The 18,065-nt window shown below is 40.9% G+C and overlaps 1 protein-coding gene across 3 annotated transcripts in view; it reads right to left on the bottom strand.

The window, feature by feature from the left end:
• LOC132382380 (protein PIGBOS1-like) overlaps positions 1–18,065 on the bottom strand; it is a 34,685-nt gene that overhangs the window by 7,474 nt on the left and 9,146 nt on the right. The window contains exon 2 of one of the 3 annotated variants that reach the window (XM_059952503.1): positions 10,446–10,660. The exons of 1 other annotated variant lie outside the window; for it this stretch is intronic. In XM_059952503.1, coding sequence (XP_059808486.1) covers positions 10,651–10,660 — 10 coding nt within the window. In that variant the 3' untranslated portion in view covers positions 10,446–10,650. Of the gene's footprint in view, positions 1–10,445; positions 10,661–18,065 lie in introns of those variants that run through there. One more of the 3 variants, XM_059952504.1, reaches the window with a different exon arrangement.

The raw sequence follows: 18,065 nt of genomic DNA, 5'->3' as shown, positions 1-18,065 counted from the left end.
GGATACTGCTTTCTCGAGACGTTTTGAAGTTGTCCTTGGGGGAAGCTTGTGTCTGTGATAAAGCTAGGTGAATCTACAACATTCTGCGGACTCTTGTAATCCAGTAGTTGAACCTACAATGTTCCAACTAGACATAATGCTCTCCTCATAATGCTCATATAGAAATATGCTAGAGTCTTTGGTGACATACCAAATCTCCTCAAACTCCTAATCAAGTATAGCCACTGTCATGTCTTCTTTGTGTTTGCATCAATGTGTTGGGCCCTCTGAGATGTTGATGCCCAGGAACTTGAAGTTACTCACTCTGAAATTGAAAAGGAAAGCCAGCTTGCATTCTTGGATGTTCTTATCAAGAGACCTACTGCTGGTCAATTAGAGACTTTGGTCTACAAGAAAGCAACACACACTGATCAAGTTCTGAACTTCAATAGCAATCAGCCAAAGTGTCACTAACAAAGCTGGCTGAAGACTTTATTCAGAGGATTGAGTCCCAGTGCAACACCACAGACACAAAACTGGAAGAAGAAAAGCACCTCCTCAAGACCTTTCAACAGAACAGATATCAAGAAGTTTCATCCAAGGGTGCCTCAAGGTCAAAAACCCGATTAAGCGAATTGCATTACCCTACATAAAGAATGAATTGGAAATGAGAGCAAGACTGCTTCAGCAACACATCATAGTTGCTCACAAACTGACTGCAACTTTGAGGACGAACCTATCACAACTCAAAACACAACAACATGTGACTGATAGAACAAATATTATCCACAAAATCCAGTGTAGCCACTGTGAGAAATACTACACTGGTCAAACAGGAAGAAATCTATCGACCAGGCTAAATGAGCATCAGCTAGCGAGCAGAAGGCATAATCCACTCTCACTAGTATCAGCTCATGAAGGTGAAGAAGGACACTGTTTCAATTGGATGACAGCCAGAGCCTTGATTCAAATAAGGACAAGAATTTCTCAAAGCATGGTTCTCTACAGAAGGATCCATCAAGGAACACATTGACATAGATCCAGTGTATGAAACCTTACGTAGAAAAGAGAAGCAAAGACATCAACAATCGAAGAATCATCAGTAATCACAGTATCTGGACAGAGAAGCAAACACTGCCAACAGACCTCCCTCAAAGCTAGCCAATCATAATCTTCTATTACTAAACTGTTCAGTGTTTTAAACCAGCCAACCAAATCACAACATCTAATTAATATCCATTTGGACCCTGGAGGAGTACATAAGCCACCTTCATTGGGTCTCAGCCCAAAACACCATCTGTTTACTCTTTTCCATCGATGCTGCCTGGCCTGCTGGGTTCCTCCAGCATTTTGTGTCTGTGTGTTGCTTGGATTTCCAGCATCTGCAGATTTTCTCATCTTCGTGCCACCAATTTTAAGCTCAGGAACACATTGCAGCAGTTGCCGAGGTGACCGTATAAATGAAATGTTATGTGCCTGACTCATTCCAAGCTAAAATTGGATGTTGTTACAACATCTTGCAAGTTCTCATTTACTTTTGCATCAGGTAGAAAAATAAGGCTCTCTGTTCTCTGGGTTAATTGCATTAATTCTATCTTGTCAGAAACTATCATGCAAGGGAAAACATTGGTTTGCTAATACTGACCATGTGTATTTTGAGAAATGTAAGCTAAATTAGTCATATACTGTTACATAGTGAGAGTTGATTCCCTTGGCAACTGGTGTGTGAGCAAAAGTAGCGTGTCATGTAGATCAGAGGCCATTTTCATGATGCCTTCAATTCATTACATTTGCGGTTGAAAGACAGGAATGACCAAAAATTGAGACGACTGGGTGACAACAGAAATCTGCAGATAGTTGTAGAATAGCTCATGATTCCACGGTGCAAGCACAAGACCTACAGGACATTTGGAAAAGTGGAGAAGGAGGCAAGTGAGATAGCATTGTGGAGGGAAATAAGCAGTCAACATTTCGAGTTGAGACCCTTCATCAGAACTACATCAAGATATGAAACCTAATGCTGAGAAATGTCAAGTGGTGGACAGATGAGCAGAAGCAAGCAGCATTTTAAAAGGGGTACACAGGAGATTCGTAAAGAGAAACATAAGGTCATTATAGTAGGTGAGTTTTAACTTTACACATATTGACAGGGAATCCCACACTGTAAAAGGACTAGATGGGATAGAGTTTGTCAAATGTGTTCAGGGAAGTTTCCTTTATCAGTATGTAGAAGTCCCAATGAGAGACCATGTGATACTGGATCTGCTATTCGGAAATGAGACATGGCAGATGACAGAAGTTTACGTAGGGAATACTTTGCATCAAGTGACCTCAATGCATTAGTTTCAAAGTAAATATGCAAAAACCTAGGTCTGGTCTGCGGGTTGAGATTCTAAGTTGGAGAAACACCAATTTTGATTCTATCAGAAATTATTTGGCAAGTGTGGATTGGAACAGTCTGTTTTCTGGCAAAGGTGACCTTCAAAAACGAAATTTTGAGAGCACAAAGCTTGAATGAGACTATCGGAATAAAAGGTAAGGGTAACAAGTGCAGATTGGGTTTGGATTGTATTCTTTAGAACATAGAAGCTTAAGTGGAGATTTGATAGAAGAATACAAAATTATGAGGGGTATAGATAGGTAAATGCAAGCAGGCCTTTTTTCACTTTGGTTTGGTAGGACTACAATCAGTTTAAATGGTTACTAGGTTCAGACAAGACAGGCCGAAGGTCCTGGTTCTCTGCTGTATTTCTCTATGATGCTCTGTCCCGTGATATATTTGCATTGCTTGTTGAAAGTGACGGAATATTGAAAAAATGGTTAAACGCTGCAGGATTTGGGTGTTTTGTATAAGGTCATTGAGTACAACAAGAAAGACACAACTTATTTTATTTTATTTAGAGATACAGCACAGAACAGACCCTTTAAGCTGCACCACCCAGCAACAGCCCTAGTCTAATCATGGGAGAATTTACGTGAGCAATTAACCTAGTAACCGGTAAGTCTTTGGACTGTGGGAGGAAACCAGTGCCCCCCAAGGAGGAACAGACAAACTGGGAATTGAACTCGAAAACCCCAATGCCCTGAGCTGTAATAGCATCATGCTAACCACTACTCTACCATGGTGTCCTAATAAATGGTTATAAATCACTGGTTCACTATTGTGTCTAGTTCTGGGCCCTACGCATAAAGGCTTTGAAGGAAAGTGATGAATGAAAAATTCCAGAATAAACCGGTGGAGATCGGGTTCTCTGTGAAGCAGATCTGTTTGCTTGGCGGTCTGACAAAGGGATGGAAAATCCTGAATAGTATGGACACAATACACAGACATTCAATAGTTTCCCATACTGCTGAATTCCTTTTTTTCCAGAAATCTTTCCTAAATCTATTCAGTGGCTTGGCCTCCACAGCCATTTATAATAGGGAATTCCACAGATTCACCATCCTCAAGGTGAAGAAATCTCTCATCGTCATATCATGCCATCATCTTGTGCCAGTGACTCCTGGTTCACCCCACAACCAGGTGAAACATCTAAAGAGCCAGTACATACTTGATGGAACAATCACCTCCTTTCATACTGTAACCAGTCTGTGATTCTGTGAAGAACCTGCCTCTTGCATTCCTTGCCTAACCAACTGCTTACAAGTGATGCCAATTAGTGACTGTATTTTGCTAATGTAGGATGCAGGCGAGCATATAGAATTCTTGCCCAAGGAAGCCAGTAGCATGCTGTACCTTCTTGGCAAGAGTGACAGTGCTCTGGTTTGTTAGAATGCTGTCAGAGTGGCAGAAATGAGTAGTTAAATGGTTGATTCCTGAGAGGGCAGTAGCACTATGTTCCCTGTCAATTTCCTACAGGTAATCCTTGCAATCTTCCTGTGCATCATGTTATACTGTCTGGAACACAGGATTACAAGGGTTGTAGATGCAGTCAGTTCCATCACTGTCACAACCATCTCCCCCCATCCCTCATCAAAGAAATCCATCACTAAAGGCTCTCAGCATTTGTGACATGCCCTCTTCTCTTTACAGAGAGACTGATGGCCCATCAGAGAGCAGTTACAGAGAGACTGATGCCCCATCAGAGAGCAGGTACAGGAGACTGATGCCCCATCAGAGAGCAAGTACAGGAGACTGATGCCACATCAGCGAGCAGGTACAGGAGACTGATACCGCATCAGAGAGCAGGTACAGGAGACTGATACCGCATCAGAGAGCAGGTACAGGAGACTGATGCCCCATCAGAGAGCAGGTACAGGAGACTGATGCCCCATCAGCGAGCAAGTACAGGAGACTGATGTCCCATCAGCGAGCAGGTACAGGATACTGATACCCCATCAGAGAGCAGGTACAGGAGACTAATGCCCCATCAGAGAGCAGGTACAGGAGACTAATGCCCCATCAGAGAGCAGGTATAGGAGACTGATGCCCCATCAGAGAGCAGGTACAGGAGCCTGATGCCCCATCAGACAGCAGGTACAGGAGACTGATGCCCCATCAGAGAGGAGGTACGACTGATGCCCATAATCAGTGATTAAAGATCAGCTTCTTCCCCTCTGCCAGTAGAGTTCACAATGGTTCATGAACCCCACCCCATTCCTTTTGATTTGCACTAATACACTTTTCAAAACTGTTGCTTCCTCAGAAATATGTTTTGTTTAAGCTGAACAGAAATGCAATTTCAGATTACTTGTATCATGTAGTAATTTGGAGAAACAAGAAATTAACTTTGATTAAATATCATGGATTTAATTGCATAACGGTGCTGATGCTTTGTCCAGTGTTATTTATTTTGTAATCTACAGCAATTTTATGCTTTGCACTGTACTGCTGCTGCAAAACAACAAATTTCCCATCAGTGATAATAAATCTGATTGTGATTCTGAGATGGAAGTGTGACTAGTATGTGTGAGTAATTGGTAGCATGCTTGGGGTGAGTCTGCAACAGAGCAGGTGATGTGCAGTATATTGGTGTCAGACATAACAGGACTGATAAACATTGCTGATGTAAAGTGATGAGGTGTGAAGAAGTGAGAAATGTTAAAGATCACTACTACATGTGATCATTCAATGGCAATATATTAACCAGTTGTTAAACTGAAGTGAGCAATGGCAGATGGAAAAAGTGTGAAGCAGAACAACAGAGCAGTCAATACTATATAGAAATGCAGTGTGTCAGCATGATTTAATCGGTCTGATGGCCTGGTGGAAGCTGTCCCAGAGCCTGTTGGTCCTGGCTTTTATGCTGCAGTACTGTTTCCCAGATGGCAGCAGCTGGAACAGTTTGTGGTTGGGGTGACCTGGGTCCCCAGTGATCATTTTACACTCCTGTCACCGTAAATATTCCGAATAGTGGTAAGTTCATATCTACACCACTCTCTGCAGAGTCCTGCAATTGAGGGAAGTACAGTTCTCATACCAGGCACTGATGCAGCCAGTTAGTATGCTCTCAATCATGCCACTACAGAAAGTTCTTAGGATTTGGGGACTCGTGCCAAACTTCCTCAACAGTATGAGGTGAGAGAGGCACTGTTGTTCTTTTTTTACCACACAGCCGGTGTGTACAGACCACATGAGATCCTCGGTGATGTGTATACTGAGGAACTTGAAAATGTTCACTCACTCAACCCCAGAATCATTGATTTCAATAGGGGTGATTCCTCCTGCAGTCCACAACCAGCTCCTTTGTTTTTACGACATTGAGGGACAGGTTGTTTTCTTGACACCACTGGGTCAGGGTGATGACTTCTCTGTGGGCTGCCTCATTATTATTTCAGGATTAGTAAAGCTGAGGCATATGTTATGAATGGTAGGGCTATAAGGATTATTGGGGGACAGAGAGGGACTTTGGTGTACAAAGATCCCCAATAGTGACAGCACAGGTAAATATAGAAACATAGAAAACCTACAGCACAATACTGGCCCTTTTGGCCACAATGCTGTGCCGAATATGTACTTACTTTAGAAATTACCTCGGGTTGCCCATAGCCCTCTAATTTTATAAGCTCCATGTACCTATCCAGGAGTCTCTTAAAAGACCCTATTGTATCCGCCTCCACCACCATGGCTGGCAGCCCACTCACCACTCCGTGTTTTAAAAAAAAACTTATCCCTGACATTTCTTCTGTACCTACTTCCAAGCACCTTAAAAATATACCCTCTCGTGCTAACCATTTCAGCCCTGGGAAAAAGCTTTTGACTATCCACACAATCAATGCCTCTCATCATCCTGTACACCTCTATCAGGTCACCTCTCATCCTCCATCACTCCAAGAAGAAAAGGCCAAGTTCACTCAACCTATTCACATAAGGCATGCTCCCTAATCCAGGCAACATCCTTGTAAACTTCGTCTGCACCCTTTCTATGGCTTCCACATCCTTCCTGCAGTGAGGCGACCAGAACTGAGCACAGTACTGTAAGTGGGGTCTGACCAGAGTCCTATATAGCTGCAACATTACCTCTCGGCTCCTAAACTCAATCTCATGATTGGTGAAGGCCAATGCACCATATGCCTTCTTAACTACAGAATCAACCTGCGCAACAGCTTTGAGTGTCCTATAGACTCGGACCCCTAGATCCCTCTGATCCTCCACACTGCCAAGAGTCTTACCATTTGTACTATATTCTGCCATTATATTTGACCTACCAAAATGAACCTCCTCACACTTATCTGGGTTGAACTCCATCTGCCACTTCTCAGCCCAGTTTTGCATCTTATCAATGTCCCACTGTAACCTCTGGCAGCCCTCCACACTATCCACAACACCTCCAACCTTTATGTCATTAGCAAACTTACTAACCCATCCATCCACTTCCTCATCCAGGTCATTTATAAAAATCACAAAGAGTAAGGGTCCCAGAACATAACCCTGAGGCACTTCACTGGTGACCGACCTCCATGCAGAATATGGCCCGTCTACAACCACTCTTTGAATTCTGAGGGCAAGCCAATTCTCGATCCACAAAGCAATGTGCCCTTGGATCCCATGCCTACTTACTTTCTCAATAAGCCTTGCATGGGGTACCTTATCAAATGCTTTGCCGAAATCCATATACACTACATCTACTGCTCTTCCTTCATCAATGTGTTTAGTCACATCCTCAAAAAATTCAATCAGGCTCGTAAGGCACGACCTTGACAAAGCCGTGTTGACTATTCCTAATCATATGTTCATAAATCCTGCCTCTCAGGATCTTCTCCATCAACTTACCAACCACTGAGGCAAGACTTACTGGTCTATAATTTCCTGGGCTATCTCTACTCCCTTTGCTGAATAAAGGAACAACATTCGCAACCCTCCAATCCTCTGGAACCTCTCCCATCCCTTTTGATGATGCAAAGATCATCACCAGAGGCTCAGCAATCTCCTCCCTCGCCTCCCACAGTAGCCTGGGGTACATCTCATCCAAGCCCGGTGACTTATTCAACTTGATGCTTTCCAAAAGCTCCAGCACATCCTCTTTCTTAATATCTACATGCTCAAGCTTTTCAATCTGCTGCAAGTCATCATTATTATCAGCAAGAGCCTTTTCCATAGTAAATACTTAAGTAAAGTATTCATCAAGTACCTCTGCTATTTCCTCTGGTCCCATACACACTTTCCCACTGTCACATTTGATAGGTCCTATTCTTCAAAGTCTTATCCTCTTGTTCTTCACATACTTGTAGAATGCCTTAGGGTTTTCCTTAATCCTGCCCGCCAAGGCCTTCTCATGGCCCCTTCTGGCTCTCCCAATTTAATTCATAAGCTCCTTCCTGCTAGCCTTATAATCTTCTAGATCTCTAACATCACCTAGCTCTCTGAACCTTCTGCAAACTTTTCTTCTTGACCAGGTTTATTACAGCCTTTGTGCAGCATGGTTCCTGCACCCTACCAGAACTTCCTTGTCTCATTTGAACGTACCTATGCAGAACTTCGCACAAATATTCCCTGAACGTTTGCCACATTTCTTCCGTACTTTTCCTTGAGAACATGTTTCCAATTTAAGCTTCCAATTTCCTGCCTGATAGCCTCATAATTCCCCTTACTCCAATTAAACGCTTTTCTAACTTGTCTGTTCCTATCTCTCTCCAATGCTATGGTGAGACAGAATTATCTCCAAAATGCTCTCCCACAGAGAGATCTGACACCTCTGACCAGGTTCATTTCCCAATACCAAATCAAGTACAGCCTCTCCTCTTGTAGGCTTATCTACATATTGTGTCAAGAAACCTTCCTGAACACACCTAACAAACTCCACCCCATCTAAACCCTTCACTCTAGAGAGGTGTATTGAGTCTTAAGGGCTAATGTGCACATTATAACAGCAGTGTTCGACAAGGTGTATTCTACTCAAAGTTTGACCTGGTCTTTTGTAGCAGCCTTTGTGCAGAATGAGATAATTGATAACCAAGACCTCAAATAAAAAAATGAATATCTGATGCATGAGAACACCAGGGGCTGTAAGCAGATGATCAAGCAGGAAAGAGGATGTCAGAAGCAAGTGATCTCACACTTTGTCATACAGAATTAGTCAGCAAGTGATAGCTGAATGCCTGTAATAGTGAAGATGCTTTACCTTACCTCTAAACATATATAAAAAATACCATAGTTTGTACAAAGAGGAATGTACGAACTACACAATAAGCTGAACAGGTCTCTCCCTTTCCCTTCAAGAGATGAAAGATCAATTGAATAACTATAACCTAAACTGGATTATGTAAGACATATTGCCCCCACAAATTAGTCAGCTCTTTCATTAGTACCAGCCTCTTTAGTATTCAAGACATCTTCAAAGAACAGAGCCTTTGGATGGTGGCTTCCATCATTAAAGATCACCACTACCTAGGACCTGTCCTCTTCTCACTGTTACTGTCAGGAAGGAGGTACAGAAGCCTGAAGGCACACAGACAGTGATTCAGGAACAGCTTCTTCCTCTTTGCTATCTGATTTCTAAACGGACATTGAACCCATGAACACTAGCTCACTACTTATTTATTTGTTATTTTTTGCACTAATTATTTTAACATAACTATTTAATAGAGGTCCTATGTGCCTCCTAGGCACTAAGGGTTCAGACAACGAAGATTTACTAGACATGTATATACTTAATGTAACTTAGTTTTCCCTTATATTTATCATGTATTTCATTGTACTGCTGCCATAAAATTAACAGATTTCACGATGTATGCCGCTGATATTAAATATGATTCTGACAAATGCACAACCTATTCTCACTTTTACTTTGTTGAACCCCTTAATACCCAATGTCTGATCTTCACCCAACTTCATACACCCTAACAACTAGACAGTAGTCATTTAAGAGTGGCCAGTTTACATGATGTAAACATGAAGGGTAATAATGCAAAAAATGGTATTTTTGTAAGAGAATATTTTATTATTTGTTCTCATGTCTCACAGTATGGGTGACAGTAATATTTTGTTTATCTTTATTTACGAAAATGGTCATCTTTTCTCTTTCAACAGTAATTATCGCATGAGAAGTTGGTCAAGAAAGTCCAGTTGCTCAACATTCAAAACCAGTTAGTACATTGGATTAGACATTGGCTTCATGGGAGAAGCAAGAGTGGTAGTAGATGATTGCCTCTCAATTTGTGGTGTACTGCACGGATTGGTGCTGGGTGCATTGTGGCTTCTCTTCTATGTCAACAATCTATGACAATTTCATAACCTGGATTATAAAATTTGCGGATGACACCAAAGTTAGGAGGTGTAGTGGACAGCGAGGAACACTTATCAAAATTTGCAGTGGGATCTGGACCAGCTAGAAAAATGGCAAATGGAATTTAATACAGACAAGTGTGAGGTGTTGCACTTTGGGAGGACGAACTACAGCAGGTCCTACGGTGCACAGGCTTCAGTAGGGCACTGAAGAGTGAGGTAGAACAGAGGGATGTGGGATCCAGATCCATAATTCCTTGGAAGTGGCATCTCTGGTACAGTAGATAGGATCATGAAGAAAGCTTTTCCCACACTGGTCTTCGTTAATCACCGTACTGAGTACAGGAGATGGGAAGTTATGTTGAAATTAAATAAGACAGCGGTGGGGCCTAATTTGGAGTACAGTGTGCAATTTTGGTCACCTACCTACAGGAAAGATGTAAATAAGATGGAAAGGATACAGAGGAAACTTACAAGGATGTTGCTGGGACTTGAGGACCTGAGTTATAGGGAAAGGTTGAATAGATTAGGACTTTATTCCCTAGACCATAGAAGACTGAGGGGAGATTTGATAGAGATATAGAAAATTATATGGGGTATAGATAAGAGTAAATAGAACACGCTTTTTCCATTGGGTTGGGTGAGGCTACAACTAGAGGTTGTGGGTTAAGGGTGAAAGGTGAACATGAGAGGAAACGCCTTCATTCAGAGGGTGGTAACAGTGTGGAAAAAGCCACCAGCACAAGTGGTGGATGCGGGATCGATTTCAAAATTTAAGAGAAATTTTGACAGGCACATGGAAGGGGGGGTGGGGGGCTAGGGAAGGCTACATTCTGGGTGCAAGTTGATGGGAGTAGGCAGCATAATGGTTCAGCATGGATTAGATAGGCCAGAGGGCCTGTTTCTTTGCTGTAGTGTTCTATGACTTATTAATAATTCCTTCAGCAATGGCTCAGCAGTGCAAAGCTGTCCTCCGGCCGTAATCATCCATTTATCATTCAGCGACTTCAGCTTCTGCTGGAATAGAAAAACAGCTTACAGGCTTTTCAATGAACCCAACAGTGCTTGGTAAATCTTCAGTTTATACTATTGTAATTACTTGAACACCAATTATGATGTAATTGTTCCCCAAGGTGCTTCCTTCATGAAATGAGCATTTTTAAATATTTTTATATGTCATCTTTAACAACAGCAAAATATTGTTGCAAGAAAAAGTTTGTGAACGCTTTGCAATTACATGGTTTTCTGCATTAATTACTCATAAAATGTGGTCTGATCTTCATCTAAGTCACAATAATAGACAAACACTACCAAACTAATAACACAAACAATTGTACTTTTCATGGTTTTATTGAAGACACTGTTTAATTATTCACAGGCTGGAAAAACATGAACCCTTGTATTTAATAAATGGTAGAAGCTTTAGCAGCAATAACCTACACAAAAGATTTCCTGAGCTGCTGATCAGACTTGCACGACGGTGAGGAGGAATTTTAAACCATTCCTCCATACAAAACTGTTTCAGTTCATCTGTATTTCTGGGATACCTTGCATGAATAGCCTCTTCAGGTCATGCCACAGCATCTCAATTGGGTTGATGTCTGGACTCTGACTTGGCCATTTCAAAACGTAAATTTTCTTCTTTTTAAACAATTTTGCTGTTGATTTACTCCTGTGTTTCAGATCATTCTTGTTGCACCATCCAACTTCTATTCAGCTTCAGATGACAGACAGCTAACCTGACATCCTCCTGTACAATATCTGGAAACAATTTGAATTCATTCACAGTTGTGATGTGGTTTTGGCATTTTTGTGCAGTGTCCTCTTTCCATCAACATGGTGGTGTGCATTTCTGTCAAAAAGTTCCATTTTTGTCTCATCTATCCATAGAACATTGTCCCAGGAGTATTGTGGAACATCCAGGTGGTCTTTTGCAAACTTGAAATGCAGTAAAGTTTTTTTTTGGCCCTTCTTTTCTTGTTCACTGCTTTTCTTATATTGGTCAAAAGTATAAGGTTTATCAAAGCATGTATCCATATAGAACTCTGAGATTTGTATTTCTCCAAATAGCCACAAACAAAGAACATGAAATTTGTTCAGAGAGAGAAACATCAAATACACTCCCCGTACAAAAAGAACAGCATTCCGATCATCAATCTCCCAAAATCCCCCTCCCCCCTCACAAAACAGAAGTGGAACATCGACCGCAAAAAAACCCTTCCTGCATAAAAAAAAAACTAACAGAACATCAACCCCCAAAACACACTCCACTTGCACAAAATGGAAAACAGGCAATAAAAAAAACACAGAATATTAAAAACCATGTCCATAAACACAGAACCACAATACAATCCTACAAATATCACCGACATTCATTGTAAGGGAGGAACACTACATGAGACAGAGAGACCTACCCACCTGTCCCATTGAGCCACACGGTGACAGGCCACTCAACTCACCTTCATCCTTCTCCTGTAGCGATCAAAAGGAAGGCAGTTGGCACTGAAACTCTTGCTCACCTTCTGCATTTGAATCGATGTCTGTCTTCCTGGATGCTTTAATCGGTGATAAATAGATGCATTAAGAAGTGAAATGGAGTCAAATATTGGTTTCTATCCTGACTTGAAGTTTCTTCGCATCTAGGCCTTCCGAGTATACGCTTCCTTGCTGAAACCTTCCCAGAGTCAACCATTGGATCAAATGATCTCCAAACTGCAAATCACAGGCTCTAACTGTCTTAGAAACACATTTAAGGTGAAAAACAGATGTAAAAGTAGTAAAAAGGCCATTTGCATTTGCTATCTGGAAGATGTCGACTGAGGCAGTGTTGTACATTGGCACGATCTTGACTGGACGTGGACACATGAACAGAGACTTTAGCAAGTTCTAGAGGTATCTACAGGCCTTTTGTTGTTACCTTTGGGTTCTTTTTCACCCCTTTCATCATTGCAGTTTTCTTGGTGTGATCTCTACAGGATGCCCACTCCTCGGAAGAGTCACAACAGTACTGAATTGCTTTCGTAGCCTTTTTCAGTTTCATGTGTCTCTACAATTTTTCTTCTGAGGTCCTCTAAAAGTTATTTTGATTGAGGCATAATACACATAAAAAGCATTTTTCTTGAGCAGAACAGGTTCTGTCAGTAACCCAACTTTGTATGTCTTTATAGGCCAGGGCACCTCTACAACCCACACCTCCAATTTCACCTCATTGATTGGAACACCTGACTCCAAATAGCTTTTGTAGAAGGCGTTACCCCAGAGGTTCACATACTTGTTGAACCTAGACTGTGATTGTTTAAATGGTGTACTCAGTATTGACAAGAGGTACAATTGTTTGTGTATTATTAGTTTAGGTAGGTTGTGTTTGACAATTATTGTGACTTAGATGAAAATTAGACAACATAATTACAAGGGGAATTGAGTACAAGAGCAAGGATGTCCTTTTGCATTTGTACAGGGCCCTGGTGAGACCACACCTGGAATATTGTATACAGTTTTGGTCTCCAGGTTTAAGGAAGGACATTCTGGCAATTGAGGAAGTGCAGCGTAGATTCACTAGGTTGATTCCTGGGATGGCAGGGCTGTCTTACGCAGAGAGATTGGAGAGATTGGGCTTGTACACACTGGAATTGAGGAGATTGAGAGGGGATCTGATTGAAATGTTTAAGATAATTAAAGGATTTGATAGGATTGAGGCAGGAAATATGTTCCATATGTTGGGAGAGTCCAGTACCAGAGGGCATGGATTGAGAATAAGAGGTCAGTTATTTAAAACAGAGTTGAGGAAGAGCTTCTTCTCCCAGAGAGTTGTGAAGGTGTGGAATGCACTGCCTCGGAAGACGGTGGAGGCCAATTCTCTGGATGCTTTCAAGAAGGAGCTAGATAGATATCTGATGGATAGGGGAATCAAGGGATATGGGGACAAGGCAGGGACTGGGTATTGATAGTGAATGATCAGCCATGATCTCAGAATGGCGGTGCAGACTCGAGGGGCCGAATGGTCTACTTCTGCACCTATTGTCTATTGACATTTTATGAATAATTAATGCAGAAAACAGGTAATTGCAAAGGGTTCAGACTTTTTCTTGCAATTGTAGATGCATTGAAGTAAATTATCAAATAATTATCAAACAAAATTTGCCTCTAAGCAACTTATCAAATTATCCAAAAAGAATTATCTAAAGTGTCTGAAAACAGGAAAGAGTAGAACAATGTAAGGAATATCTTTCAGAATTTAAACTCTGGTTGCTAAAATAATATATATAAAAGGCCAGAACCAGAGGAGGGTAGAGATATCTGAAAATTCTAGATCACTGAAGAGTATCCAGTAGAGGATTACAGTAACAGAGCCTCATTGTGACCTGGGATATGACCTGTAAAATTTTGTTTGATCTTGATTATCAGAAGGTACAAGATGCAACAGCTCAGTTTATGGATAACAAATGAGTACACATTTCATAAAATAAGCAAAAAGAGCAGAAGCAGATGGGCATTTATATGAAGCAAAGTTGAACAATCTTGCTAGTGGACTTGGATTGGAAAACACTTACAATAGCTATAAATGTGCTGCTCTGGCCTCAAATACTAATTGGGTAAATAGACCTGTTTGTTTCTAGTGTGGACCCCCCAAAATGACTATTTGTCCTATTATTTAACTAGAGAAAATTTGTGCTAGAAACACTGGAAACCAGGCTACATCAGGAGAAACTTGAAGCATGGGAAACAACTATAATCCTTACTATGTAGAGGATGAATTCTATCCATTAACTATCAAAATTACTAAATACCACATTGGTAGCTCCCCTCAATATCAAACAAAGCTTTACTTATTTTATACATATTTTTAAAATTTGCTTTAGTAAAATGAAGATTTGGTTTGAAAGCAGTCTTAAAACATCAATTTCTCTAACTTCCAGTAATACTTTCTCCCACTCCCTTCTGTTTTTTTTCTATTCCCCATTCTGATTCCCCTCTTATCCTTTCCTCTTCTCCTCACCTGCCCATCACTTCTTTCTGGTGCCGCTCCTTCCCATTATCACTGTCCTCTGTCCTCTCCTATTCGATTTCTTCTTCAGCCCTTTACCTCTTCCACCCATCATCCCCCAGCTTCTTACTTCATTCCACCCCTACCTCCACCCACCCATCTTCCCCCTCACCTGATCTCCCATATTATCTTCCAGCTCGTACTCCTACCCCTCCTCTCATGCCTTCCCCCTTCCTCTCGTCCTGATGAAGGGACGCAGCTCTAAACATTGACTGTTTGTTCCTTTTCATAGATACTGCCTAACCTGCTAAGTTGCACCAGCACTTTGAGTGTGTTCCTCAAGATTTCTAACATCTGCAGAATATTTTGTTTAAAAACTCATGCTGTATTTTTTACTAGGTGAACCAGTTTCTGCTGAAAGAAATTAAAGATGGAAGGTCTGAAAATTTCTGATGAATGTGGGGTGCAAATTCCTAGACACAAAGCTCAGAATCAATTAAGAAGCGGATGAATGCTCTACACATTTCAGGGTGTTGAATGAGATATTCCTCATTATCTTGTCATCTAACCAATCACCTGTGAAGAATCAGCATTCTGCATAGAATTCAATGGCACTTTCATCTGCCTCAGTTCAGAGTTGCTTACTATTACAAAAAAAATATTTATTCTAGGACATTAAGCAAGTCATTAGAAACATCTAATTCAGCAAAACTAAAAAAAGATTTTTTTCTGAAAGCAAAGAAGAAAATTATACCCAATTTTAATGAATTAGTTTGGAGTCTATAGCTTCATATGTCAAAACCTGAACATTGTCATACCAGTAGTTTGATTAACAGATCCATAATACTACATTCATTCTTTTGAACTCTGAAATTGCTCTGTAAGTGAACTGGTATAATAAACTCCTTTAGTCACTAGCTCTCCGAAGCATCAATTACTTGACTAGCTAACAGATCAAAGGTCGACTTTGGCACAAAAGGGCACATCCTAATTGTTCAGGATCCTCCAGAAAAGACTATAAAAAGATCATGCAGATAAAGAAACTTAACAGAAAACAACCAAGAACCAAATAAGGACTTTTCTTCAAAAGAACAAAATATTATTCCATCACAAGCAAGAGTAAATCTTCAGATGCTATAGATCCAAGCAACATACAGAAAATACTGGATGAACTCAGCAGGCCAGCCAGCATCTACGGAAGAGTACAGTCGATGTTTCAGGCTGAAACCCTTCAGCAGGACTGGTTATTATTCCAACCCATACTGTTTATTGAACATCCTACTCATCCTGTCAAATGGACTCATGTCTGATCTGATTGTTTCTCCAGCTCCTCCTTAAGTTACGGACATGCCGTACATATGGACAAGTGTTTGGGAAAGTGGCAGGGTGGGAGCACTGAGCAGTCACTCACACTGAATCCATAAGGCCAACTGGCAGCTGCTCGTCCCACAACTGCTCACTCACTTGTCACAGCCATTTCTTTAAACCTCTCCCACTTACTATTATTGTTCATTTTTGATTTATGAGCACTTTGAGTTATGAAGTTAGGAATAGAACCCTTTTGTAACTGGGGGACTGACAAAAATGTAGTGCAGCAATTTAAGATAATTATCTCTGAAGTACACTACCTTAATCTGTACATGCTAATCTACTTAAACATAATTTAATGAAAGAGCTGCCAAGACAGTTATCCTTAATTATAGTTAAGCAGAAAATAGCATTACAGAAGCAGTAATCACAGAACGGAACATTGCAAAAATTGACATTTATACTGCTTCCACTATACTTCGAGGAAGAGATTTCAAAAAAAAAACCTCCAAAAGAACTACTTCCAACTAAATTCTTTCTAAAATAGAGATGCTTAGTTTCAAACGGAAACCCCTAGTTCTGGATTTTCCCAAGGAAGAATCATTGTTGGCAGAATCTCAGATGGAGATGAGAGGGCATACAGGAATGAGATAGTTCACTGGTGTTGTAGCAACAACCTTGCACTCAACGTCAGTAAGATCAAAGAGTTGATTGTGGACTTCAGAAAGGGTAAGACGAAGGAACACATACTAATCCTTATAAATAGACCGTGAGCAACTTCAAGTTCCTGGATGTCAATATCTCTAAACACCTAACCTGGTTCCAGCATATCAATGGAACTATAAAGAAGGCAAGACAGTGGCTAGATTTCATTAGAAGTTTGAACACCTAAAACACTCAAAAATTTCTACAGATGTACCAGAAACAGCATTCTGGTATGGTGGTGGGGTGGGGGGGGGGGGGGGGGTGCTACTGTACAGGATCAAGGTAAGCTGCAGAAAGTTGTAAAACTAGTCAGCTCCAACATGGGCACTAGTCTCCATAGTATAAAAGACATCTTCAAGGAGCAGTGCCTCAAAAAGGCAACATCCATCATTAAGGACCCCACTACCTTGGACATGCCGCCTTCTCGCTGTTACAATCAGAAATGAGCTACAGAAGCCTGAAGGCACACAATCAGCAACTCAGGAGCAGCTTCATTCCCTCTGCCATCCGACTTCTGAATGGACATTGAAACCACGAACACTACTTTACCATGTTTTATTTTTGTTTTTGCACTACTTATTTGACATATATTTGCTGTAATTCAGTTTTTTTCCTTTTATTATACTGTATTGCATTGTACAGCTGCTACAAAGTTAACAAATTTCACAACATATGCTGGTGGTATGAAACCTAATTCTGTTTCTGAAACATCCTCTAAATATAGCTCCAGAGGATCTAACACATTTCAATTAAACCTCTCGCTTTGGTAAACTCCAGTGGATACAAGTCTAGCCTGTCCAACCTTTCCTCAGAAGACACACCAACCATTCCATATTACTTTAATAAACATTTTCTTAACTACTTCCATCGTACTAGCATCCTTCTTTATAGGAGGACACGAATAATGCATGACTTACTGCATCTCTGGTGTCAAAACTAGCCAATAATTCTGTACTTTTGTATTCAATTTTCTGCTCTGGAGATGAGCACGTTTTGCCACACGTACTTCACTTACAGGTAACCTTAGCAGGCCCTTTATACCTTCTTCACACCTGACAGTCCTTCCTACCCTAGAGTGATCATGACAAGAAGTATGGCATTCAGTCTCCCAATGGGGAAAATTGGGGAAAAGTCTAAGTGCCACAAAAATCAAAACCACTGTTTACTTGCAGCAACAGTTTAAGAGGTAGCTCCTCTAATCAAATTATCACATCCCATGTAATTAAGGCATTGGTGGAAATAGAAGCTGCAACAAAAAAAGCAATCAGACATTTGAGCAGGATTCATTAGTTAAAGAGATGCTTACTCTCCCTTTTAGGATTAAGCCTAGCCCTGAGAGCATACCGAATCTCTTCCTCAAAGCCACTGAAGCAATTTTGTTTTCCACTGCTCCAGAATCTAATCTATACAACAAAACTTGTGGAA

Source organism: Hypanus sabinus, chromosome 28, assembly GCF_030144855.1.
Source record: "Hypanus sabinus isolate sHypSab1 chromosome 28, sHypSab1.hap1, whole genome shotgun sequence".
Lineage (NCBI taxonomy): Eukaryota > Metazoa > Chordata > Chondrichthyes > Myliobatiformes > Dasyatidae > Hypanus > Hypanus sabinus.
The sequence above is the reverse complement of the archived record's forward strand: the minus strand, read 5'-3'. Positions and strand labels throughout refer to the sequence as shown.